The 26,969-nt window shown below is 43.2% G+C and overlaps 1 protein-coding gene across 3 annotated transcripts in view; it reads left to right on the top strand.

Annotated features, from left to right (window-relative positions):
* Positions 1–24,592, top strand: part of fut7 (fucosyltransferase 7) — a 54,956-nt gene extending 30,364 nt beyond the window's left edge. The window contains exons 1-2 of one of the 3 annotated variants that reach the window (XM_020514250.2): positions 667–761; positions 19,881–23,048. In XM_020514250.2, coding sequence (XP_020369839.1) covers positions 19,978–21,042 — 1,065 coding nt within the window. In that variant the 5' untranslated portion in view covers positions 667–761; positions 19,881–19,977 and the 3' untranslated portion in view covers positions 21,043–23,048. Of the gene's footprint in view, positions 1–666; positions 762–19,880 lie in introns of those variants that run through there. The other 2 variants (XM_048613841.1, XM_048613840.1) reach the window with 2 other exon arrangements.
* The last annotated feature ends 2,377 nt before the right edge of the window (positions 24,593–26,969 follow it).

Here is a 26,969-nt window from a genome sequence, read left to right as displayed (position 1 = left end):
CTAGACCCGAAACGTCAGCCTCTCTGCTCCTGTGATGCTGCTTGGCCTGCTGTGTTCGTCCAGCCCTGCACCTTGTTGTCTCGGATTCTCCAGCATCTGCAGTTCCTACTATCTCAGAATTTAACCGTCACTGCTGATCTGTTTATAATATTCCCAGGCAGGTTGATTCTGAGGCTGTAAAGTTTACCAACATGTTTGTGGCAGGTGGTAAGGGTGGGTGAGTCAGCTGCGCCTGATGCAGAGTGGAGGCCCTCAAGCTGCGGTTTGTCGACAAATAGACTAACAACATGTTCCAGGGGAAACAGACCGCGGCACGTACTTTGCCTTGTGCCTCTCTGGACACAGGAAGCGTCAAGGACTGGGTGGCCTAAGTGGTTAAAAAAAAAGCAGGATCTTTATAATGGAGACGCTCACTCACCAGCAACAGGGGAGAAACCACCTTGTTTCCCGCCCAAAATAACCGCCGGCGTCCCCACTGTGTCACGTGATCAGACTCTTAAAGTGACAGTCCACCACACGTCGACGAACACACCCATCTTCCCCTTTCCCACCTTATGCTCCTGCGATAAAAATATTCGCAATTTTTACGATCATATGTACAACATTCAGTAGCCAGAGCTGCCGGTGTTGGACCGGGCTGGACAAGGTCAGGAGTCAGACGACACCGGTTTATAGTCCGGTTTATAGTCTGATTTGAAATCGCATTGCCCCTTCGTTAGGTGAAGCCATGTCGTGTAGTCTGATATCCCACAATCGTGAAGGTAAGACATTCCCGAGAACATTATTTCCTGTGTGGCGGCCACACACCTCAGGCATTTGTTTAATTTTCTCATTGCCTTTAACCTTTAAGACGGTGTAAATTCCCTGATCTGTGTAGGGCCCTTGCTGGTGTTATAGAACAGAGAGACCGAAGGACTTCAGGTACATAATTCTCTGAAGCGTGCATCATGTGTAGGTAGAGGGTGAAGGAGGTGTTTAGTGCGTTTGCCTTCATTACTGACACGTTTGAGTATAGGCATTGGGACATCATGTTGAGGTTGTACAGGCTCTTCTGGAGTACTGTGTCCAGTTCTGATCTCCCTGTTGTAGGAAGGATATTATAAAGCTGGAGAGGGTTTACCAGGATGTTGCTGGGAATGGAGGGTTTAAGTTATTGGGAGAGGCTGGATAGGCTGGGACTGTTTTCAATGGAATGTAGAAGGTTGAGAGGTGACCTTATAGAGGTTTGTAAAATCGAGAGGGGTATAGGTAAGATGAATGGCAGGTGCCTTTTCCCTACGGTGGGGGCTTTCACACCTAGGGAACATATTTTTAAGGTGTGAGGAGAAAGATTTAAAAAATACATGAGGGGCAACATTTTTACACAGAAAATGGTTCGTATGTGGAATGAACTTTCAGAGGAAGTGTGGATGCAGATAGAGTTACAATGTTTAAAAGACATTTGGACAAAGTACATGAATAAGAAAGGTTTGGAGGAATATGGGCCCAGCACAGGCAGGTGGGACTAGTTTAGTTTGGATTATGGCAGGCATGGACTGGTTGAACCAAAGGGTCTGTTTCAATGCTGTATGACTCTATAAGAGCAGAAACCAGGCAGAGCTTTATTAATACACGGAAAATGAGAAAAAAATACATTCTAATAAGAGGAACTAGTCTACCGCCTGAGTTATCAGACTTATTTTTAAAACTAGGTTCAACCATTGACTGACTACATTGGTACACAGGATCTGCTGTGTTTCTCCAGGACTTCCTGTTTTTATTCAGATCTCCAGCATCTGCAGTGCTTTGACTATATTTTGAAGAGCAATTTAGAAAATTGTCAAAAACAATTTATTACTTGAGCTCACGTTTTTGAAATCAGACTTGAATGCACATACACTTTGGACATACAGGCTTGAATGCAAGAGACTGATTCACAGTGAACAAATTAAATATTGCAGTTTTTGAGAGTCAAGGAAATATTGCAGAATCATAGAATCCCTACAATGTGGAAGCAGGCCATTCAGCCCATTGTGTACACACCGACCCTCCAAACAGCATCCCTCCCAGATCCGTTGCCCTCCCCACCCTAGCCCTGTAATTTCCCACGGCCAACCCACCTAATCTGCACATCTTTGGACTGTGGGAGGAAACCGGAGTACCCGGAGGAAACCCATACAGACACAGGGAGAATGTGCAAACTCCATATAGTCAGTGGCCCAAGTATGGAATCAAACCTAGGTCCCTGGCGCTGTGAGGCAGCAGTGCTAACCACTGTGCCACCGTGCTGCCCAAAATGAGAATAAGGTGAGAAAAGTAGGTTGGATGTGAAGGAACAATTGTATAGAACAGAAATAATCGCTTTTGAAAAATAAGGTGTATTTGTACACTGAAAGATTTTATCTGTTATAAGGGAGGTGATCTCTGCTTCATCGGTTAGGAGGGGGAGAGGAAGTTATTTGTGAAGTTTGTTGGTTGATGTGTCAAACTGGGTGTGTCACAGGTAGGAAGTTGGGGCTTCAGTGGAAGACTTGTTATTTTCAAAGTGACTCAATTCAGCAAATAGCTACAGCACGGAAGAAGGCCATTGATATCTGTGCCCATTCACTGCAATGCTGATTGAGCAAATCCCACTTCCTTGCTTATACCCTCTTTAGCACGCCATGATTGACCCTGTCTCTAGTCACTGTGCTTCCTGTGAGTAAGTGAAAAGTACCTGGAGAGGAGAGACCAAGAAGCAGCAAGAGCTGACAAGACAAAAGGAATGAACCTTCTGACCTTGTGGACAGACACCATTGAACAATTGTCCAGTATTTCCCCCCACCCAGGGCACCCTTATATTTTTGTGTCTGTCTCTATGTCTGTCCTATTTATGTGTAAGGGAAGTATTATAAGCAGGTTAGAATTTTAGCTTGTAACACGAAATATCGTAGCTCATAATTGTTTATCTGTATCTAGAATCTATTTACAGTAAATCCCGTGTATCCACCACTTGCGAATTCGCTAATCGTGCCAAAAAGTAAGTAGCAACAAAATTCAACATCCATAGGCAAACTTGCGCATCCATGAGTTTTAAGTTATTTTTAAACGAGTTCTGCACTCACAAATTTCATCATTCACAGGCTTTCTCAGAAACGGAACCCTCACCCGTATAGAAATGACTGTATTTGTAGGAAATACTAATTCTTAATAAGAACAGAAATCTGGTCTATGCTTTCTGTCCACCTGTGTTTGAAAGTCAGGTAGACAGGGGAATTTTGTGCACTTTAACTTCTACGAGAATTCTGGGAAAAGCAGGCTTGATTTCCAGTGAATTACCCCTGAGAGACATAACATGAGTTAGGGAAAGTGATGGAAGCAAAGAGGAAGAAACAATTGGGTTGTGGAAAGCTTACTGACAGTGAGTTGGGAAGAGGGCGAAAATTGAGTGAGGGACAGTTGTAAAAGGTTTCAGAGAAGGAAGAGTAAGGAAAGTTAAGCATTGCTGGGTTTAGAATTGGTACACGGCAGGTTAAAGACTGGAATGGGCAAGATGATGGTCATGGCACAGTGGAGCTCTCTCATCATTGAGTCCGAAACATGAGGGTCCGTAATGTCACATCTGACACTCCTACACAGTACTGTGAGAGCACTGCAGTGGTAGAGGGGTCGTCTTTCCAATGAGATAATTTAACTGAGGTACCAATGCTGTCGCAGGTATCTGTGAAAGATCACATAGCCACATTTCAAACAACAGGAGGGATTGTTGTCCTGGTCAATATTAATTTCCTCCATCCCTCCATCAGCCGGAACATTTGAAATGAAAACTCTTCATTTTGAACATTTATTTTAGTTTCATGCATTAAAGGGATTTTTGAATTTTTTGTCTGTCTGATATGTAAAGGGATACCTCTCCCTCCCCACCAGTCCCTCAACATCCTCCACCCTCCACACTCTAGCCCCTCAACACCTTCTCTCTCCACAGCCCAGTCCCTCGACACCTTCCCCCTCCAAATCCCAGTCCCTCGACCCCCTGCCCCTCCACAGTCCAGACCCTCAACACTCTCCCCCCTCAACAGTTCATCCCTTCGAACATCAATCCCTGTGGTGATCTGTTTATTCATGGCTGGTGTGTTGAAGCTTACTTATCTCAAGAAGGCTGATAGCAGATCTCATCAGATAGCAAGATTGTGCTTTCAGACAAAACAGGAAAATAACATCACCCTCAAGTTCAGATTGACCTTTGGGTGTTGCAGGATGGCTCTGCACACCTGAATGCTCTCTGCATGATACCAGACTCTGCAGCTTCCCTCTGTTATCATTTGTGGCTGTCTCTTTTCTGCCCTGTACTCATGAAGTTACTGAGTCTAGGATGATAGCTGCAGTGATGTGTACTCTTGGTGTACTCCACACCTTGCCCACCTCCCCCAGATCCAACCATTTGTCAGTTAGTACATCCGCACTCGTTGTTGTAAATTACAAAATAATTGTATTTAAACAGAGTCCATGTCCTTACCTTTTATAGAGTGATAGAATTAAGAGCTTCACTTAATTTCTTTTCACTTAAAATTACCCCATAAAACTCATACCTATCACTTATCTCTTCCAATATCTTATTATATTCCCCATCCCTTATTCCTACAAACTTTACTAACATTTTTAAGCTTTCAGAGAATCAATGAGCAAATTGTTACATAATTGACTTCTTGTCTTCTAAATTTGTACCACTTGATGTCATTAACACTTCTTCAATCTGATTGGTGGCCAGGTTATGTTTCAATAGATTAGAGCCCCGATTTTGTAAATTGCAATTTCACTGATTTTCTAAATACAGTAATAGCTTTGTCATTTTCCATATCCACTTCCATCTGTGCTTTCTTCATCCATGATGTGCTTAATAATAATTAGAAATTTATTGTCACATACGTTCACGTACAGGGATACAGGAGTACAGTGAAAAGTGTACAATATTGCCATTCTGTGGAGTTGCTAGTCTAGTGGTGTTATCACTGGACCATTAACCCAGTGACCCCAGTTACATTCTGGGAATCCCACCACAGCAGAAGGTGGAATTTGAATTCAAGTTTTAAAAAAAAACTGGAATTAGTGATGACCATGAAGCCATTGCCGATAGTTGGGAAAAACCCATCTGGTTCATTAATGTATTACATGTGACTCCAGACCCACAGCAATGTGGTTGCCTAATTGATTGATTTGATTTATTGTCACATGTACCTAAGTACAGTGAAAAGCTTTGTTTGCGAGCAATACGGGCAGATCATAGTAAGCAAGAACATACAGATCATAGGATGAAAAACACTTGGACAGAGTGAGGCATACAGGTTACACTGCACAGGACGTGCGCAAGGCAAGATCAACGTTATTTGAAGTTAGAGAGTCCATTGCTCAGTCTACTACCAGCAGGGAAGAAGCTGTTCCTGAATCTGCTCGTGTGTGTGTTCAGGCTTCTGTATCTTCTGTCTGACTGAAGAGGTTGTAGTAGAGCATTACCAGGGTAGGAGGGGTCTTTGATGACGTTGGCAGCCTTTCAGCAGCAACGAGACGTGTAAATGGAGCCCATGGATGGAAGGTTGGCTTCTGCGATGGTCTGGGTTATGCACCGTAGTTTCTTACGGTCCTGGGCAGAGCAATTGCTGTGCCAGACCGTTATGCACTCGGACAGTAAGCTTTCTACAGTGCATCTGTAAAAGTTGGTGTGGGCGCTTGTGGACATGCTGAATTTTCTAAGCCACCTAAGGAAGACGCATTGTTGTACCTTCTTGACCATCGCATCTACATGTGAAGTCCAAGGCAGATTGTCAGCTATCGTCACTGCTAGGAACTTCAGCACTCCTAGACACTCTCAACCCTCTCAATACCTGTTCCATTGATGTAGATGGGGGCTTGTTTTCCTCCTTTCTTTCTGAAGTCAATGATCAGTTCTTTTGTTTTGCCAAAATTGAAAGAGCGGTTCTCCTCATTGCACCACGTCACCAAGCACTTTCTGTAATCGGACTCATAGATGTTTGGTATCTGTCCTACCACTGTAGTGTCATCAGCAAACTTGTCGATGGCATTCGTTTGGAATTTGGCAACACAGTCGTGAGTGTACAGGGAGTACAGTAGGAAGCTGAGAACGCATCCTTTGATATTCCAGGAATGAGTGCAGGCAATTAGTGATTGGCAATAAATGCTGGTCATGTTAGTAATGCCCTCATCATGTAAATGAATAAAAAAAATTCTTTGGCACCATCTTAAAATACAAAATATTAAACCAGAATTTGTAAAAAAAAGAAGAAATTAAAAACAACAGAGCCAAAAGAAGGATGTCCAGATATTAAAGTCCTTACCCAAAAGAAAAAGAGAAGTCCAGGTTTTAAAGTCTTATTTCCCTGGGCCTAGCCCTGGCCTGGAGTTTTGGTCAGCCTCCTCCTGGGGCTTTCTCCACCGATCGCCTGTAAAGCGGCTGATACCATCACCGATCACCTGTACTGCCGCTGATACCATCACCGATCACCTGTACTGCTGCTGATACCATCACCGATTGCCTGTACTGCCTCTGATACCACCACCGATTGCCTGTACTGCCACTGATACCATCACTGATCGGCCGTACTGCCAACACTGTTACTGCCACTGCTGAAAAGGCCGTGCCTGCTCTCGCACTGCCGAAGTCGCCAAAAGAGGAGAGAAGAAAGAAAAAGATCAAAAGTAAAAAGAGAAAAAGTAAACAAAGAAAGCAGACGGAAGCGGACAAGCCCTGGGCCAGGAGCCCAAGATGCTAGTCTACCACCATCTTTAGAAGAAAAAAAACACTAAAACTATAAAACTACGCTTAACTGTTGTAATAAAATTACTGATTCCAGCTAGTTTGCAAGAATAACTGCTCTTCTCAAAGATATTAGTGTGTTATCATTCCCAAATATGAAACTGGTGGAACTTTCAAATTCCTCAACTTTGTCCCAACCCTTAGCACTCAGGGTATTTAGGTGGCATTTTAGCCAGTCTCTTCCATACACTATAGATCTGGATCCACTGTCTTATATGGCACAGCTGAAAGACGCTGCCACCAACACATTCATCGTTGGCCTGAAACTTCTTGTGACAAATGCAGTATCCTCTCACAATGTTTGTTTGAATTGTACCTGAAACATTGATTGATTGATTACACCCTTCGTGTCACTGTAGTTCATTCTCGTATTGTAAATCCCGAATTCTCTCTGCCTCGTAAAACCATCTGATGTATTTTTGTTCTCATTTTGATAAGTTATAGTTCTTCTTTTGTATTGTCACCTATGTCCTGGTCTCATCAATTTATTAGCATTGGGTCCTCCATTTTCTGGCGAAATAGCTGAATACTCCATTTTGAGTGATGAATGCTGCTGGGAACGAATGCTTTCCTAGGAATTTTTGTTCCGACATTTGTTCTAGCAGTGTGTTCATCCGCAAATATAACTCCAGTCAAAGCTAAGAGTCTGTCCATTCTTGATACTTTAGCACAGTGCAATAACTGAAATGCCAGCACAGAGTAGGGAATTTCCGAATGAAATTTCTGTAGACTTGACACAACCTATTGAATTCCATGGCTGGTGCGGTGGAATAGTGGTTAGCAAGGCTGCCTCACAGTGTCAGGGACCCAGGATTGTTTCCAGCTTAAGGCGACTATGCAGAGTTTGCACATTCTCCCTGTGTCTGTATGGGTTTTCTCTGGAAGCTCTGGTTTCCACAGTCCAAAGATGTACAGGTTAGGTGGATTGGCCATGGTAAATTGCCCCATAGTGTCCAGGGATGTGCAAGCTAGGTAGGTTAGCCATGGGAAATGCAGGGTTACAGGGACAGAGTAGGGGTGCGAATCTGAGTGGGATGCCCTTCAGAGGGTCAGTGTACACTCAATGGGCTGAATGGCTTGCTTGCACACTGTAGGGATTCTATGATTATGTACTCTTTCACGGTATTATCCTCAGTCTTTCTAAGCCTTTCATAATCTGACCATCTTCATAAGTGGTGAATACATCATCTTTCTGATGTATCCATGAAAGTTAATGACCTTTCTGAAGTTTCATCCATATTTAAATAATCACACCCCAATTCCAAAGCCAAATTGCTTCTTATCCTGCTTCAGTATTTTATAAAGTTTCCACTTTATTAAAGAAGTAACTGAGAGCTACACTCTTCTACTGGTCATGAGGCTGAACTTCAGAAAGCCAGGGGTGAGTAATCATTTCCCAAAACTTTTCATTTTGACTCAACCATCCTCTGCTACCACTGTTATTCTCCAGTCATCTTCTAGATTTAAACAGAACCTGAGTCCACACTTCAGAGAGAGCTTTGTTACCATTCACCACACTCCATAAGACGTACACCTGTCACCTCTGATGTACTGCCTTCCAACACCAATTGGAAAGCAGAAAGACTCACAACCCAATTAGATAATGCTTGCCTGTCAGCCAAACAGGTTCTTAGTCTCCCTTTTCAACACTTTTATTTCAAAGAGTCACACACGGCAGTGTCCTAGAGATTTCTCAGGTCAATCCTGGAGGACTGGTAACCCATCTTTGCCAATTGCTGCTGCATTTCTCTTTTAATTGAGAAATTGAAAAGCGCAGAGGACTAAGTCCCTGAGTATGAAGAGCATCAGAGGCGGTCAACAGTAACCTTTCTTGCAAGGCAAAATGCAGCAGGGTAGATAGCATCTGTGCAGAGAAAAACCAAAGTGAATGAAGCCAGTGACCTTTCGTCAAAACTTGCAGGGTTTTACAGGGACAGTGTGGGGCAATGCAATTGAATGGATTGCCAGCATGGACTCAATGGGTTGAATGGCCCCTGTTAGCTGGATTTCCTGGGTAGACCGGCGGTGGCGCTGGTTTTTAGTGAAGTGAGTGAATGGATAGAATGATCTGAAAGCATTCAGTGACTTACTATGGGAGTACAATGGGAGTAAATATGGGACATGCACAGTCCTCTGACTGCAGTATGGTAGGAGGGACCTCAAACAGGCTTCAGGTCTTTCATTACTTTTTACAATGGCATGAAAAGAAGAACAGGACAGGTCAGACCACAAAGGCCTGGTGAGCTCCAAAGACCTTGGGAAAAACAGGTCTAAGGCTGAAACAACTGGATCCTAGTTTGATGAATGAGAAAGGAATCAAACAGTACCCATAGAGCAGGCAGCTCTGGGGGAATGTACAGAGGCTTGAATACATAGTAAAATCTTTCATGAAGGAACAGCCTGCACTCACCCTACAAACAGCAATTTGTGTCTGTCAAACATCTTTGATAATACAATGGAGTTTATCGATAAAGGAATCACTCTGAATATTGTATGTGTAAATTTTGGTGAGGCCACTTTTGGAATACTGCATTCAATTCTGGTCTCCCTGCTAAAGGAAATATGTTGTGAAACTTGAAAGGGTTCAGAAAGAGTCACAAGGATGTTGCTGGGGTTGGAAGGTTTGAGCTGTAGGGAGAGGTATAGGCTGGGGTATATTCCCTAGGGTGTTGGAGGCTGAGGGGTGACCCTATGGAGGTTTATAAAATTATAAGGGGCATGAACAGGGTGAATAGCCAAGGTCCTTTCCCCAGCCAAGGTCCTTTCCCCAGGGTAGTGGAGTCCAAAATAGAGGGTTTAAGGCAAGAAGGGATGATTTAAAAGAAACCTAAGGGGCATCCTTTTTACACAGAGGGTGTTGCGTGTATGGAATGGACTTCCAGAAGAAGTGGTGGAGGCAGGTACGATTACAACATTTAAAAGGCACCTGGATGGGTATATGAATATGAAGGATTTAGAATGACATGGGCCAAATGCTGGCAAATTGGACTGGATTAATTTAGTATATCTGGTCAGCATGGACAAGTTGGACCGAAGGATCTGTTTCCGTGCTGTATATCTCTATGACTCTATAACTATAGATTTTTAAAATGACTCAAAAAGATGCCCTAGGTTCATTGACAGGTTTAAACCACACAATATCACAGGCACTAAACTATCAAAGGAAAGAAACTGGAAACTAACGGTTGATAGATATCTTTCTAAGAACAATAACCTGATCAGTTATACCATCAGTTTCACCTACATTCACCCTTCCCCACTACCCTGCCCTCCCCAGTCGAAAATGGGAAATATTGCTCTTTTCAACTAAGCAAGCAGGAAGCTGGGGCTGCGTTAAAACATTAGCCATCACCATACTGTGGACTCAAAGAGGCCAAAAGGCCTTGGGCCTAGCAGGCACAACATCAGATCATGTACAAACAGGCTAACTGTGAAAACAATTGTATGCCCATTGGACATGGCCAGATGAATAATGTGGTTTCCTGGTTCTTTCTGGTTGTGCGTGCGTGTGTGCGCGTGCGTGTGTACGTGTGTGTATGTGAGGGAGAGAGACAATGTGTGTGTGTGTGTGAGAGGGAGAGAGAGATTGTGTGTGTGTGAGAGTGTGAGGGAGAGAGAGAACGCGTGTGACAGAGAGAAAGTGTGTGTGTGTGAGGGAGAGAGAGAAAGTTTGTGACAGAGAGTAAGTTTGTGTAAGGGAGAGAGAATGTGTGTGTGTGAGAGAGAAAGAGTGTGTGTGCGCGTGTGTGTGTGAGAGAGAAAGAGTGTGTGTGCTCGTGTGTGTGTGAGAGAGAAAGTGTGTGTGTACAAGTGTGTGTGTGCGCGTGTGAGAGAGAGAGTGTGTGTGCGCGTGTGTGTGTACGCGTGTGTGTGTGTGAGAGAGAAAGTTTGTACGTGTGTGTGTGTCTGTGAGGGAGAGAGAGGAAATGTGTGAGAGAGAGAGATGGTGGGGAATGGTGGGGTTATGTGAATGCGTGGTTGTGATTAACTTTCCATCCCTTCATTAAACAGCAGAGGCCCGCAGCAGTACACTTGCTTGGGAAATGCAGTGCCTACATAGTACAGAAGGCTTTTAAACACTGGAGTCATAGCAGAATGGAAAGCTTGCCTACTTTGCTCACATTGCTCACTTTAATGCTGTGGGAATAGGCCATGTCCTCCAGTCCCCTTGAGCCTGCTGTGGCTCATCACGGCTGATCTGTACCTCGACTCCATTTACTGAAAAATTAACTCTGCTTCTCTCTCCACAGATGTTGCCAGACCTGCTGAACTTCTCCAGTGTTTGTTTCTCAGTATTCCGCCTTTATCTATTTGACTGCCTTTCTTCTATTATCCTTACTGCCCTTTGGCAGCAAAAGCCGTTGATTTGTACAAAGAATTTACAGCACAGGCACAGAGTATTCTTCCCAACTGGACGATATTTTCTCTCACACTATCTGTCAGTCAGTCTCAATCCGTTCATCTTTGGGTTTGGGAGCCCTGGTAACAAGCTGTGCTGAGCTGGAGAGGCAGTGAACAGGAAGTGGATGTTGGCACTCCTATTTCAGGGTGTACGCTAACCTCTAGTTAAGTGCATTTTTACTGGCTTGCACCAGTAAATTGTTTTTATTCATTCACAAGATATGGGCGTCACTGGCTAGGCCAGCATTTATTGCCCATCCCTGACTGACCAGAGGGCAACTAAGAGTCAACCACATTGCTGTGGGTCTGGAGTCACGATGAGGCTCAGGATGGCATTTTTCTTCCCTAAATTAGTGAACGAGATGTGTTTTTTCCTGACAATCAACAATGGTCACCATTAGACTCTTAATTCCAGATTTAAATTCCACCATCTGCCATAGGAGGATTTGAATCCAAGTCTAGAGAACATTACTTAGATTTCTGGATTAACAGTGATAATACTATTTGGCCATCGCTTCCCCAGAGCAGTGTGCACAATCAGCTCCCCTATTATCCAATGAGGAAGATGTGTAGGTGAGTTGTATTCCCTTTGGCTTGCGTGTTTTTTTTAAGAGATTCAAGCTGCAGAGCTCAACTCAAAGTTGAAAATTCACTAGCTCAGTGGTAGACCCCATTTCAAGCATTGCCCACGGCCTGTGACCATTTCCAAAGTGCATAGTCTTCATGGCTTTTTACACTTGGAGTGGATGGTGCAGAAGTGGAAATGCAAACGGATGCTTAGGTTTCCAACAAGGCCCATGGGGAATTACCAATTAACTTCGAAGGGTTTCAACCCGAAACGTTGACTTTTCTGTCTGTCTGATGCTGTCTGACCTGCTGTGTTTGTCCAGCTCCATGTTTATTGACCATGACTTCCAGCATCTGCAGTCCTTACTATCTCACTGTGAAACTCGTTGAGTACGAGTTCTTTTGATAACAGGCAATGGCCTGCCCAACTGGAACTCATCACCTGAGCCCCTTATAAAGCATACCCAATGGACAGGGCCAGTGACACAATGGGTAACGCTTCTTGGACTTCCAACATCATTGGCCACTTGGGTTTACCACAGAGGGTAACCCGGGTCTCACATCAGCTATCCACCTAGCATGTGGGCACTATGCCATTGATAGTGAAACAATGCTTCTGGTCAAGAAACCACAATGGGTTTCTGTGCTGGAAGACCACTGGGAGCTAATACAAAAGATTCCATGCCCACATTGATCCTGTCAGTGATGTTTTACACATCAGGAAGACAACCACTCATTGAAGACTCTGTCTCTGAAATAACTCGGGAAACCCAAGTGGAAAGGAATGTCGTTTTCTGTGGAACACCAAAATAAAACCACTACTCGCAGCGTACAAAGGCTGGACTCAGCCCGTGACGTACAGTTTTGCAGACACATCCCTGGCTCTGCCTTATTTTAGTTTTCTACCTGGAAATGTTACCACACTCAACCAATTGTGTTTTTCGCCCATCACCATATCACTATGACTTTTGTTTTTAACTATCAACAGCCACCATTAAATTGAATATTTACAACTAAAACCCATTATGGGCAATGCAAGTTATCAAAAGTGAGGAGGGGTGCAGGGAAGGGGCAAAATTAAAATGGTGTTGAAGAAGGAAATAAAACAGTATATCCCCAGTGGTGCCAACCTCTCTCTAAAGGTATCCTGGGTCTGCTTTTTAGATATTTTCCTCATCAACCTCTTCTAAAAGATGCTATTACACACCTCTAGCGAAGGTGGGACTTGAAACTGGGCCTCCTGCTACCGCAGTAGGAATACTACCACTGCATCATTAGAACCCTTAGTGGGTTTGCTTCTTTTTTGTTGCTTTAAACCAACCTATTCAGACACGTTATGACACATGTCTGGGTCAGGTGGGACTTGAAGCCAGATCTCCAGACTCAGAGGTAGGGACATTATTACTGCACGACAAGAGCTTCCAAATTTGTTTAACAATACTCAAACCAGGTAGGAGTTGAACCTATAATTTTCTGATCCATAGTTAAATGCGTTATCTATTGCACCACTTGCACTGTCCTTTGGCTCAGGTGATGAGTTCCAGTTGGGTATACCATTGCCTGTTACCAAGGAAACTCATACTCAATGAGCTTCGCAGTGAGATTAACTAGAGATTCCCCATGGGCTTTGTTGGCATTATCACAGTCTCCATGTCAAAGGTGACGTCGAGGTGCCAGTGTTGGACTGGGGTAGACAAGTTGAAAAATCACACTACACCAGGATATAGGTTATTTGAAGACACAAGCTTTTGACGTCTTGCTCTTTCTTCAGGCGTCAGTGAGAGAGGTGGCATCAGACATAGAATTTATTAGCAAAAGATCAAAGGGTCATTGAACTGATGCGAATGTGGTGAACAAACCTAAGGTGGCTGTTAAATCTTTAATCAGTTAGAGCGGATTAATATTCAAATCCATGAATTTCTTTCAAGTCACTCCCTGAGATAACTAAAGGTTTTTTTAGGTCAGACAATGCATTTTGGGTGTGACCCCTTGTTTACAATCTGGCTGTGTATCAACTTGGAGTCAGACTGGTTTTATTTCAAAAGTAGGAATTTATAATATGCCATATTAACTGTCTACAAATTGTGCACGTTTTGAACAAAATAGAATATATCTGCAATTGCAAATTCAGCCCATATATTTATATGTATGTGTGCACACGTGTGTGTGTGTGTGTGTATATAGTGTGGTGGAGTCACCTGTTGTGTGACATGAACCGAAGATCTTGGTTGAGGCCATCCTCAAGGGTACCGAACTTGGCTACCAGCCTCTGCTCTGCGACTCTGCGTTGTTGTGTATCCCGAAGTCCGCCTTGGAGGACGTTTACCTGAACAAAGAACAAAAGAAAATTACAGCACAGGAACAGGCCCTTCAGCCCTCCAAGCCTGCGCCGATCCAGATCCCCTATCTAAACCTGTCGCCTATTTTCCAAGGATCTGTATCCCTTTGCTCCCTGCCCATTCATGTATCTGTCTAGATACATCTTAAATGACACTATCGTGCCTGCCTCTACCACCTCAGCTGGCAATGCGTTCCAGGCACCCACCCCCTCTGCGTAAAGAACTTTCCATGCATATCTCCCTTAAACTTTTCCCCTCTCACCTTGAAATCGTGACCCTTAGTAATTGAGTCCCCCACTCTGGGAAAAAGCTTCTTGCTATCCACCCTGTCTATACCTCTCATGATTTTGTAGACCTCAATCAGGTCCCCCCTCAACCTCTGTCTTTCTAATGTAAATAATCCTAATCTACTCAACCTCTCTTCATAGCTAGCGCCCTCCATACCAGGCAACATCCTGGTGAACCTCCTCTGCACCCTCTCCAAAGCATCCACATCCTTTTGGTAATGTGGCGACTGGAACTGTATGCAGTATTCCAAATGTGGTCGAACCAAAGTCCTTTACAACTGTAACATGACCTGCCAACTCTTGTACTCAATACCCTGTCCGATGAATGAAAGCATGCCGTATGCCTTCTTGACCACTCTATCGACGTGTGTTGCCACCTTCAGGGTACAATGGACCTGAACACCCACATCTCTCTGTGTATCAATTTTCCCCAGGGCTTTTCCATTTACCGTATAGTTCGCTCTTGAATTGGATCTTCCAAAATGCATCACCTCGCATTTGCCTGGATTGAACTCCATCTGCCATTTCTCTGCCCAACTCTCCAATCTATCTATATTCTGCTGCATTCTCTGACAGTCCCTTTCACTATCTGATACTCCACCAATCTTAGTGTCGTCTGCAAACTTGCTAATCAGACCATCTATACCTTCCTCCAGATCATTTATGTATATCACCAACAACAGTGGTCCCAATACAGATCCCTGTGGAACACCACTGGTCACAGTTCTCCATTTTGAGAAACTCCCTTCCACTACAACTCTCTGTCTCCTGTTGCCCAGCCAGTTCTCTATCCATCTAGCTAGTACACCCTGGACCCCATGCGACTTCGCTTTCTCCATCAGCCTACCATGAAGATCTGAGACCGAATGGCCTTGACTGCTGAAGTGTTCTCCCCACTGGGAGGGAACATCCCTGTCTGGCGATTGCTGCGCTGTGTTCATTCGTCCGTTGTCGTAGCGTCTGCATGGTCTCGCTAATATACCATGCCTCAGGGCATCCTCGCCTGCAGCATATGAGACAGACAACTTTAACCAAGTCACATGAGTATCTGCCGTGTATGTGGTGTGTGGTGTTCCCACGTGTGATGGTAGTGTCCATGTCAATGATCTGACATGACTTGCAGAGGTTGCCATGACAGAGTTGTATAGTGTTGTGGTTGGTGTTGTCCTGAAGGCTGGGTAGTTTGCTGCGAACAATGGTCTGTTTACGGTTTGGTGATTATTTGAAGGCAAGAAGTGGAGGCGTAGGGAAGATCTTGGTGAGGTGCTCGTCATCATCAATAATGTGTTGAAGGCTGCGAAGAACATGGCGTAGTTTCTCCGCTCCCGGGAAGTACTGGATGACGAAGGGTACCCTATTGGTCATATCGCATTTCTGTCTTCTGAGGAGTCTGCTGACTTCGGGATACGCAACAACACAAAGTTGCCGAACAGAGGCTGATAGCCAAGTTCGGTACCAATGAGGACAGCCTCAACCGGGATCTTGGGTTCATGTTGCACTACAGGTGACCCGACCATATTATACACTCTCTCTCACACTCACACACATTCTCTCTCCTTCACATACATGTACACACACACACATGTGCACACACACATATAAATCAAGTCACTATCAAGTCACCTGTCATCCTTTGTCGTTCTAAAGAGAAGAGCCCTAGCTGTCTCAACCTTTCCTTGTAAGACCTTCCCTCCATTCCAGGCAACATCCTGGTAAATTTCCTCTGCACCTTTTCCAACACTTCCACATTTTTCCTGTAATGAGGCGACCAGAACTGGACACAATACTCCAGCTGTAGCCGAACCAGGCTTTTGTATAGAGGATCTTGGGTGAATTTCTGCAGTGCATCTTGTATGTAGTACATACTGCTGCTACTGAGCATCAGTGATGAAGAGAATGTACGCATAGAAGGGTATTCATTGATGGCAATTCCATTGAATGTCAAGGGGCAGTGGTCAAAAGATGGTCATAGCCTGGGATTTGTGTGGCATGAATATTACTTGCCACTTATCAGCCCATGCTGGTTTATTGTTGAGGTCTTATTGCCTATGGACTGCCTTTGAGCATAACATTTTACAGTTTGTCACTGGTTAAGAAATGCACCACTGTCATTGCTCATCCCAAACTGGATAGCTTTATACTTAACCACACTATATTCCCTCTGCCCTGGCCTTGTCTACTTACCTTGCCTACTGGAGTGGACACAAGCAACACTTGATGTCAGAAAATCATATACCTTTAGTTAAATAGTATTTGATTTGCTCAGTAGCACAAAAAAGGTCTGGATTTGTATGTTGCAAATCACAGATTCTCAATGCCTAAATTCACTGCGGTCCACAACTGGACTTTGACCAACTAAGGCCACAATGAAGGGCTCAATATTTCTGACAACAATGTGGGCAGCCTCATTTCTTTTGTGGTTCAGTGCCCACCCCCTAGAACTTGTGGACAGTAAATGCAACACAAGGTTCAACATTTAACTGAACCAATCAAGATGTTTCTCAGCCATAGGATTTGAATGGAGGCATTGACCCATTTGGCAGGAGCAATCTCATGCTTTCAGTATTGATGTGGCAGAGACAATTTCCACCTCCCGCAGGAGGAATTGAGAGAAAGGCGACCGATATCCTTCTTCTGAACTGCCCCGTCAATCCAGTCTCGGTCTGAAAGTGAAATGCCACTGCCTGTTCGACCATGGAAACAGACCCTTTGGTCCAAATAGTCCATGCTAGCCATGTTCCCAAACTAAACTAGTTCCCCTGCTTACATTTGGCCCATTTCCCTCCAAACCTTTCCTATTCATGTACTGATCCAAGTCTCTTGTAAACATTATAACTATGCCTGCATTCACCACTTCCTCTGGCAGATCATTCCACACATACTTGGCCCACTTCATTTCCAAGAACCAATTCCAAAAGTGCATCCTCTTTCATTGGAATGGACACATGCTTCCTTAGGAATTTTTCCTGAACACAATCAGGCAACATAAGTGCATGGTCACAAGCTATTGTTTCTTGAATATGAAGTTGCCATGGTTCCATTCAAAAGTTTCAACTGACTGTGGTTTAATCAGAGGCTCACCACATCCCAGGCATAGAGGGAGGTTGAGAATAAGAGACTCTCAGGATAGCCTCAGCCTGCATGGGAATTGAACCCATACTATTAGTCTCACTCTGCATCACAAGCCAGCTATTCAGCCAACTGAGCTAACTGCCAAGTATGCAAGGTTAGTCGAACCGGAGGGAGGACAGCCATTGCCACAGAGGCAGCTTAATCCTAACCTCCCTATGAGCATTAACCAACCTGCCTGGACTATTCTTTTATGCTTGATAAGGCCAGGTTAAAACAGGCTGGAGTGTGAGACTGTGAGATGGCATAGAAAGGCAAGTTATGTTGCTAGGCACTATTCTGTCACAGTCAGACCTGGTAATGTTCAATAGTTGACTGTGGAAATGGTTCCCTTATCATTGCTCTGATGAATTAAAAAATAATAATAATACTATGCTTTGGTAGGTGTTCTTTCTGTTGTTACAGGTCACACTTTGAGACAGTTTCTAATCAATGACCCAGTCCAGAAATTGTGCCCAGTTCTAAAAATATTCTTGTTTGTCTAGTATTGGTTTGGTGTCATGCTGAAAGGGATGAGTGAGAGGTGTGAGACAATCTGATTTGAATCTTCACAGGAAAAACAAGAAATGGTAGTTCTCCACTCAAAACAGCAAAAATTGCAAGAAACAACAATGCTACACATATATGAATATAAAAGGCATCCCAACAGAGTAGCTCTGAGTTAAATTTAACCTTTTTGTTTGTTTTCCATTAGGAAGTGGATAAATATTTCAACATATCACATGTTCACTGGTTAACAAAGTTGTTTAATAGTTTAAGCTTACCAGGTCTCTTACATTCTGCAATTGTTAAATGCTAGAAAAAAGCCAAAATCTGCATTTTGTTGCAGATCTGTCCTGAAGTACTTCACAACCAATGAGGTACTTTTTGAAGTATATCGTTGTTATAATGTAGGAAATATGGCAGCTATTCTGTGCATAGGATAATCTCACAAAAACCGCAGCAATAACAGCCAGATAATCTGGTTTAGTCATAAATATTGACCAGAATCCATGGGGAATTATGCAGTTGTAGTTCAAAGAGTGCCATGGTATCTTTTATATCCTGACAAGAGGGTCGATTGGGCCTCAGTTTAATGTCTCATCTGGTAGGCAGCAGCTCCATCAGTATAGCAATGTTTCAATGCCACACTAAGCAGTCTGGACTGTGTTTTCAAGTCACTAGAGTGGACTGTGAACCCACAACCTTTTGCCTCAGAGGCAACAGGACTCCCAGCATAGCTGCTTCCTGGACATAGTACCAGTGTGTCTAGCTGCATGAGATAACTAGCAGTTACAACGAAATGAAGTAAGGTTGCTGGATAAGACCTTCAGTGTATTATCTAGCACACATTTCAGAATTGTAATTGAGATCCTAAGAACAAAATAGCCACTCAACAAGTGAACTTGATTCAAGCCAGCCAATTGGCTTAGTCAAACAGGTTCATAGCAATTGAGCAGCTTATGTTTTCATTTTTCTAGACCAAGTGCTGTGCGGGTGGAGTTAGAACTTGCCAATAAAATCAGACTGAGATATAAAAGATTGGCAACATTTAGAATGAGATGTTTCTTTTTTCAGTCAAGAATGTAATCATCATTGCCGATTGCAATCTTGAGATGATTTGATTTGAATGTTAGCTGACAGTAAGAATGTCTTGATGGCTCGATCGGTGTTGGACCAGCTCAGGAAGGAAGGTTTCACATTCAATCTCCAGTACGTCATCTGTAGACTGGTCTCAGCCAGTGCAGTAGTAAAGCTGCTGTGCTCAACACAACTCTGTACCTTGGCACATTGAGGAAGTGAATTGGGAGAGGAGAAATAAGATGAACCAGGGACCAAAACGTTTGCTTGAATCCAGTCCCAGCACCAGCAAGGGATAGGACTCAGCAGTGATGCCTCTAGGTGATGGAATAGCCTGAGCTCAGATATGAAGATTGTCCTCTTGGGTGAGAATACTTGGGGTGTTGGAATTGACCCCAGTCTAAATAAGTAGGAGTATGGCTTTAGGAAAGAGAATTACTTGGATAAGGAGGTGGGGAGCCGTCAGGAAAATCTGTTTGATTCTCCTTCCACTGTTTGAGTTTCAGTGTCACTTTGACATTCAGTCCTGATTGATTTAGAAACCAGACACTTTTTTTGATAGTTCAATTATTTGTGCCCTCTAAATTTTGTAAATATTTGTGTTTGACATTGTGAAGGTCTTGGCTTTAAACAGATAAACTGAGCTAAATATATTTTGCATAAAGTGATCGATTAGCCTTAATGCCAATCTGAACTCTGAGTGAACTATGCAAAATATAGGCACTTCCTTTTCGTACTAGCTGTGTTGAGAAACTGGCACTTTCAAAGGCACAGCAAATTAACCACTATCTCCCTGATGTGTTTTTACAGACACAGCTCACAACAGTTCATACTCAACAGACATCGGTGCGAAGATTTCTACAAGATTTAGCCTGCCGTCGTTGTTCCCTCATTGGCAAACCAGCACATGGCAGTCTTGCACTTATGCTTGTTATCAACATTGAAGACGGGCAAAATCCTGGCCCTGCTAGTCGTGATTGTCTATTTGCTGCAGCTTGTGATTAACTGTTACATCAACCAAGTGATCTGGACTAGGAAAAGCTACAAGAAGATTCAAGAGCCTCTCGTCATCTTGGTTTGGCATTGGCCATTTCATGCAAACTCCACTCCAAGGGAAGATGTTTGCCTGGATTTATATGGTGTTGCCAACTGCATTCTCACACACAACAGGTCCATATTTGATCGTGCTGATGTTGTTGTGTTTCACCACAGGGAGCTCCAGCTCAAAAGCTCCAGACTACCACAGCTGGCCAGACCTCCCAACCAGAAGTGGCTCTGGGTTTCTTTGGAATCGCCAACCAACACAAAGAGGATTCATCAATTCAATGGCTATTTCAACTGGACTATGACCTACAGGACAGACTCGGACATCTTCATCCCTTATGGAACCCTCTTACCAAGTAACCAAAGTGAACAAATGACCAATTTCTCCATGCCAAAGAAATCTCGCCTTTCGACATGGGTTGTTAGCAATTATCACAAGAATAGTCTAAGGGCAAAGGTGCATGCCAATCTGTCCAAGCACATGCCAATTGATGTCTATGGGAGAGCAGCCAGAAAATTCCTCCCCAGCGAAATGCTGCTGCCAACAATCTCTCACTATGCCTTCTACCTGGCTTTTGAAAACTCCGTTCACACAGATTACATCACGGAGAAGCTATGGAGAAACTCTTTCATGGGATCGTCTGTTCCTGTGGTGTTAGGACCTCCACGCGCTAACTATGAAAGGTTTGTCCCACCGGATTCCTTCATTCATGTGAACGACTTTGCCTCTGAGAAGGAACTGGCCAGCTTCCTAATGGATCTGAGGGAGAACAGCACTCAATATGAGCAGTATTTTAACTGGAGGAAAAGGTTTGTGGTCAAGCTGAACACAAACTGGACAGAGAGGTTCTGTTCCATTTGCACTAAATTTTATAGCCTTCCTCAGTCAAAAACATATCATAATTTACATGATTGGTTTCACCAGTGACAGACTTCTTTTCAATCTACCTCATAGCATGATTGTTATTTCTTTAAATCAATGTGTTAAAATGATTGCTGCTATTTTAAAATGTCCCTATTTAGATGTTTTAGACCATTGTCTTCAATTGCTAAAATTATTCATTTGGAGAGGGTGCTGGGGAGCAGGCAGGTCTGGGGAACGTCAGTGAGTGGAGGATTTGCAATAGCTCTTAACAGCAGAGCAAGGTCATGGGAGATTTAAAAGCGGTGCTCAAAATTACGTGCAGTTTTTTTATGAGCAGATCAAGAGAAATAGTTTCAGTTTTCAGTAACCGAGGGATACAGACTTAGCATAATTGACGAAAGAACTAGGAGAGACAAGGAGAAAGACTTTTTTAAATGCACTGTTGTTGTGATTTGAAAGGTATCGCTGAGGGACTGGTGGATGTAGATTGAGTTAGTAATTCTCAAAAGGGGAAACAAACATGTCCTTTCAAAGGAAAAAGAGATTCTTGATTGATTTGGTTTATTATTGTCACGTGCTGAGATACAGTGAGAAGTATTGTTTTGCATGCTACCCAGGCAGATCATCCCTTACATAAGTACATCAGTGTAAAAGAACAGAATGCAGAGTATAGTGTTACAGCTACAGAGAAGGTAGTGAGAGGGAGCAACTTTAATACTTGACTGACTGCGAAGAGCCTGGATAGTTTAAATGGGCCAAATGTTCTGGAATATTTTACGACTGTAACAAGAACCTAATTCTCATCAGGTTGGCCAACAAATACTAAAACGTATGTAGTGCTTTGGTGAGTATTTGAACTTCCAGTGAATCCTTTCTGCTTCTCAGAACTAGATGCAAATTCAACAACAAATTGTGTAGGTAACTGTTAATTATTATTATCAAGCAATTCAACTGGCTTTGCCAGTCTTGGTACTGCCCAGTGATCTGGAGTGAAAAGCAACGCATTGGGTGGATGCTGAGAAAGATCTGGGTCAGGCTTATATCCGATCTCCCACCTGACCACATCAGAGCAAATGAACTGCTTCCTCTCATAATGTAAGCTCAAGCACTATGTGTGTGTGTAAACTGCCGGATGTTACCACCCAGCAAGGAATCAAACCCCAATGTGAATTAGCACTTGCAAAAAGCAATGAGAAAGAACATAATGAGGATGGGGATGCATGATTCTGTTTATGAGGAGTGGGTGAGACAGAGGAGACAGATAGCTTGGGATGAGAAGGTGTGAGAAGATAGCAATGTAATCTTTCTGACTATATTATTCCTGCTGTAATACAATATCAGATTAGTATATTAAATCATCATTATATCAAAGCATTAATATATAATCAGAATTCACAATATTTCATATCTGGCCTGAAGTCTATATTATTCAGAACTGACTCTGTGAATCACTCTAAGACTGTATTTCAAACTTGAATTTGTATTTTTTCTGCAACTTTTTCTTGAAGGTTACTCTTTAAAATGTAAATTTACTTTTGGTGCTGGTAATATTTTCTGATATGAAGTAAGATCTAGCATAGTGCTTCGCTCTGTAGGCATGCTGACTGGGGCCCCAGACCCTTGTACAGCATGGGGCCTCACTGACCTTTACATGAGAACCCCACCCAGAACTGTAGTGGAAGAACTTGTTAAAGAGATTCTACCTGGGTTCACTTTACGACAGGTTCAATGCAGATCATATCTCACAGGGTCATGCAAGAGGATGACAAGGACTGGTGAATATAAGTGTCATTATAGGGTTAATGCTTTTCTGAGGCTATGAGCTGAAGGAATATCATTCATGCTCACTCCAGAGAGATGGACTCATTATCAAGCTTTTGACATTCCTTACCTGGCAATTCTTGGAACAGATCTAAGTGGGTCAATGTCCCTTCCCTGTTGGCATCCAGAGGAAGTGTGTGCTGGTCTCAGTCATAGAGTCATACGCACGGAAACAGACATTTCAGTCCAACCAGTCCATGCCGAACATATCCCAAACTAAACTAGTCCCATCTGCCTGAGCTTGGCTCATATCCCTCCAAACATTTCTTACTCATGAACTAATCCAAATGTCTTTTAAATGTTGTAACTGTATCTGCATCCACCACTTTCTCTGGAAGTTCATTCCACACACGAACTACTCTCTGCATAAAAAAATTGCCCCCACGTCTTTTTTAAACTTTTCTCCTCTCACCTTAAAAATCTGTCCCCTATCTTGAAATCCCTCATCCAGAGAAAAGACACTTGCCATTGACTTTATCTACACCCCTCATGATTTTATAAACCTCTGTAAGGTCACCTCTCAACCTCTTAAGCTCCAGTGAAAAAAGTCCCAGCCTCTCCTTATAACTCAAGCCCTCCATTCCCAGCAAAATCCTAATAAATCTCTTCTGAATCCTCTCCAGCTTAATAATATCCTTCCTATAACTGGGAGACCAGAACTTGACACAGCACTCCAGAAGAGGCCTCACCAACAGCAATGTTGCAATTGACCATGGGCTATGTGGCTTAGGGGGAAATGCCAGCAGGTACAAAAAGAAAGCAGCCAATAGGACTGCTCCTTATCACTACAAAGTGACTGCAGTTCCACTCCATTGGTGCTACCATTCCATCTCACTGCCTCCTCACTCGCCCCCAACCACCTCATACCCCATTGCTATAAAAACATCCACAAGGGCCATGGGAAAATGGTATGAAAGCCTACACCACTGTCCCCACATTGTTGGGCCTGTACTCATGGTAACAGAAGTAGGCCATTCAGTCCCTCAAGCCTGAATCTTATCCAGATTTACCCTGCCTAGATCTGTGATCTGAGTCTATAACAAAACTCTATGACTGTCAGTTTTGCAATGTCCAATTGACTCCTGCCTTAATAGGTTTTAAGAACAGAGGTCCAGATTGCCTTCATTGTGTGAAGGTTTCTTTCTGACTTCAACCTGGAATGGGTTAACTCAAACACTGGGACTCGCTAACTCGAAAAAATTGTTTCTTTTCATCTATCCTATCAAATAATTCAATCACCTCAATTTGATCACGCCTTAATCTTCGATTCCCAAAGTTATAAAATGCCGAGTCTATGCAACCTGTGTTCATAACTTAAAACTATTACCTCCAGCTTCATTGGTCAGTGGACCAAATAATCTCCTTGGTGTGGAAGCTATGTCGCATCACTCTCCCAGAACCAGGACTACAGCCCAGGTCAATGCACCAGCAACTAACCCAGCACCAATGGTATTTCTCCCATTGCCCAGCAACCTTTCCAAGCAAACAACCTAGGGGGTGTTGGATTCTGAAACCAGTACTTTGCTGATGGATTTTTGGAGTGTGCTGTAAGGTAGGGAGAGGTTTCTGACATTGTGTTAATAGTGGATACATCTGACCTGTGAGAGTGAGATCAGTAACTGTGTGTCTACCCCTGGGAGAGATCCCTCATTGATGTAACTGAAATGCTTAAACCTCTGTATTTGGTGTAATTGTTTCTCTCAGTGTTAAGTATACAGTAACTCATTTAGGATAAATGTTATATTGAACAAAAAACAAATACATTTAAATAAAAAATACAAATGAGACACGTGGAAGGTATTTACTTCTCATGATTCTTTTGATCATTCACCTGGAGTTGGACAATAATAATATTTCACCTTTATTGTTACGCATTCCCTCTCACCTACACTCTCCAGTATTCATAGCTCAGTGGACAACTTTCACCCTTTCCACGTAATTTGGTCAGTTTTCATGAGTCAGCATAGACCATAAAAGTGGAGAGGATTTTATGTCCAGTGGTAACATCCCTAACTCTAGGCCAGAAAATTCCAGTCCCACCTCAGGATATGATGGCTACAGAAATGCATCATGATCTGTCTAAACAGGTCAATTAGATAAAAGGGATGTACCATGAAATTTGAATATTTCATAAATTTGTATATTTCATAAATTTGTAAATTTCATCAGAACCTGACCTCCTGCTATCCCGGTCTGGAACTGTGCAGTCAGAGATTCTTCTGATTGGCTGAAGGTTAGGGTTGATACCCAATGTTGGGGCAGGACAGAGGAAGGATTGCTGGAGTTCCTGACACCGACAGACCTAAATTTGAACTTGATTCCGCACATTAGCATTTCATCTCTCACTTTAAAACCAAAGAAATTCACCAGATGTAACTCAATGACAAAAGGGAGGTGAACACTAGCAGTTTGAAGTGTAAAGATAACATCAACACCTACCAGCTGTTTCTAACAGTTACCAGTGGAGTACATTAGTTTAAGAGTCCAAGATAGTCCTTTCAGATATTATCCATTGATTTGTCACTTCACTGCATGATGCTGTAATTGAGCATTTACAAGATGTGATTCTCAGGAAATCCCAAACATGGTTTTCAGCCATGACTTTCCTGTGATGTGTTTCCCTCTGCCCTCTGGTATCGTCCTCTAGAGAGAGGGAGCCTGTCCCATTTGTATCAACCTGACCCATCCCAACAGAACGGAAAGTGAAATGAAGCACTTCCTGAAATTAGTCCTCAACAGAGATTTCCGTATGGCCACTTAGCATTGAGTGACTTGCTTGGCCTTTTTGTTTATTCACACATGGGATGTGGACATCGCTGGTTGGACCAACATTGTTTGGAGGGAATAGAGGGTTTGACTTATAAGGAGAGGCTGGAGAGGCTGGATAGGCTGAGAATTTTTCCTCTGAAGTGTGGGATGTTGACCTCATAGAGGTTTATAAAATCATGAGGGGTATAGATAAGGTGAATGGCAGGTGTCTTTTCCCTAGGGTCAGGGATTTCAAGACTAGGGGGCATATTCTAAGATGAGAGGAGAAAGATTTAAAAAAAGACATGGAGGCAATTTTTTTACATAGAGGTTCGAGTGTGGAATGGACTTCCAGAAGAAGTGGCAGATGTGGGTACAGTTACAGTGTTTAAAAGACATTTGGATAAGTACATGAATAGGAAAGTATTGGAGGGATATGGGTCAAATGAAGTCAGTTGGGTCTAGTTCAGTTCGGGATACTTGGTAGGCATGGACTGGTTGGACTGAAGGATCTGTTTCTGTGCTGTGCATGGCTCTATGAATCTATGACTCTATTGGCCATCCCTAGCTGCCATTGAGTTTCAGAGGCAGTGGGTCATTGTGTGGGTCTGGAATCACATGTAGGCCTGACTGGATAAGGATGGCAGATTTCATTCCCTAAAGGACATTAATGAACCAGATGGGTTTGATTGTTTCCCGCAGGCAATGGCTGATAGTTTCACGATCATTATTACTGAGACTAGTTTCCACGTTTTGTGAATGAAATTTGAATTCCGACCTGCTGCCCTGCTAGAATTTTAACCTGTGTCCCCAGAACATTAAGCTGAGCCTCTGGATTACCATTCTGGTGAAGTTATCACTACGTCACAGTCTCCAATTCTATCTTTGTTGATTGTAAAGCCAGCTAAGGGTCTGACTTTAAGCAGATGGAGGGGTTGTGGAAGTGGTGGCCTAATGACGCCATAGGCACAGTGACAAGATCGAGGCTAAATATCAGGGGTAGTCTCACGTGATTACAGTCCGGGAGCAGAATCACAGTGGACACATATTAGAGTGGGTACATATGAGAGCAGGTACATTTCAGAGTGGGTACGTATCAGAATGAGTACATAATAGTGTAGGTACATATCAGAGTCAGTACGTATCAGTGTGCATGTATATCAGAGTGGCTACGAAGCAGAGTGGATACATTTCGGCGTGGGTGCATATCAGAGTGGAAATGAACCACAGCAGGTACACATCAAAGCGGGTACATATCAGAGTGGGTACACATCAGAATGGGTACATGTCAGAGTGGGTATATATCAGAGTGGATACATTTCAGTAAGGGTACATATCAGAGTGAGTGCCTATCAGGGTAGATATGAATCAGAGTGGGTGCACATCAAAGTGGGTACATATCAGAATGGGTACGTCAGAGT

The sequence above is a fragment of the Rhincodon typus genome, chromosome 28, assembly GCF_021869965.1.
Source record: "Rhincodon typus isolate 14 chromosome 28, sRhiTyp1.1, whole genome shotgun sequence".
Lineage (NCBI taxonomy): Eukaryota > Metazoa > Chordata > Chondrichthyes > Orectolobiformes > Rhincodontidae > Rhincodon > Rhincodon typus.
Note: the sequence above shows the minus strand (reverse complement) of the source record. Positions and strands in the feature narration are given on the sequence as shown.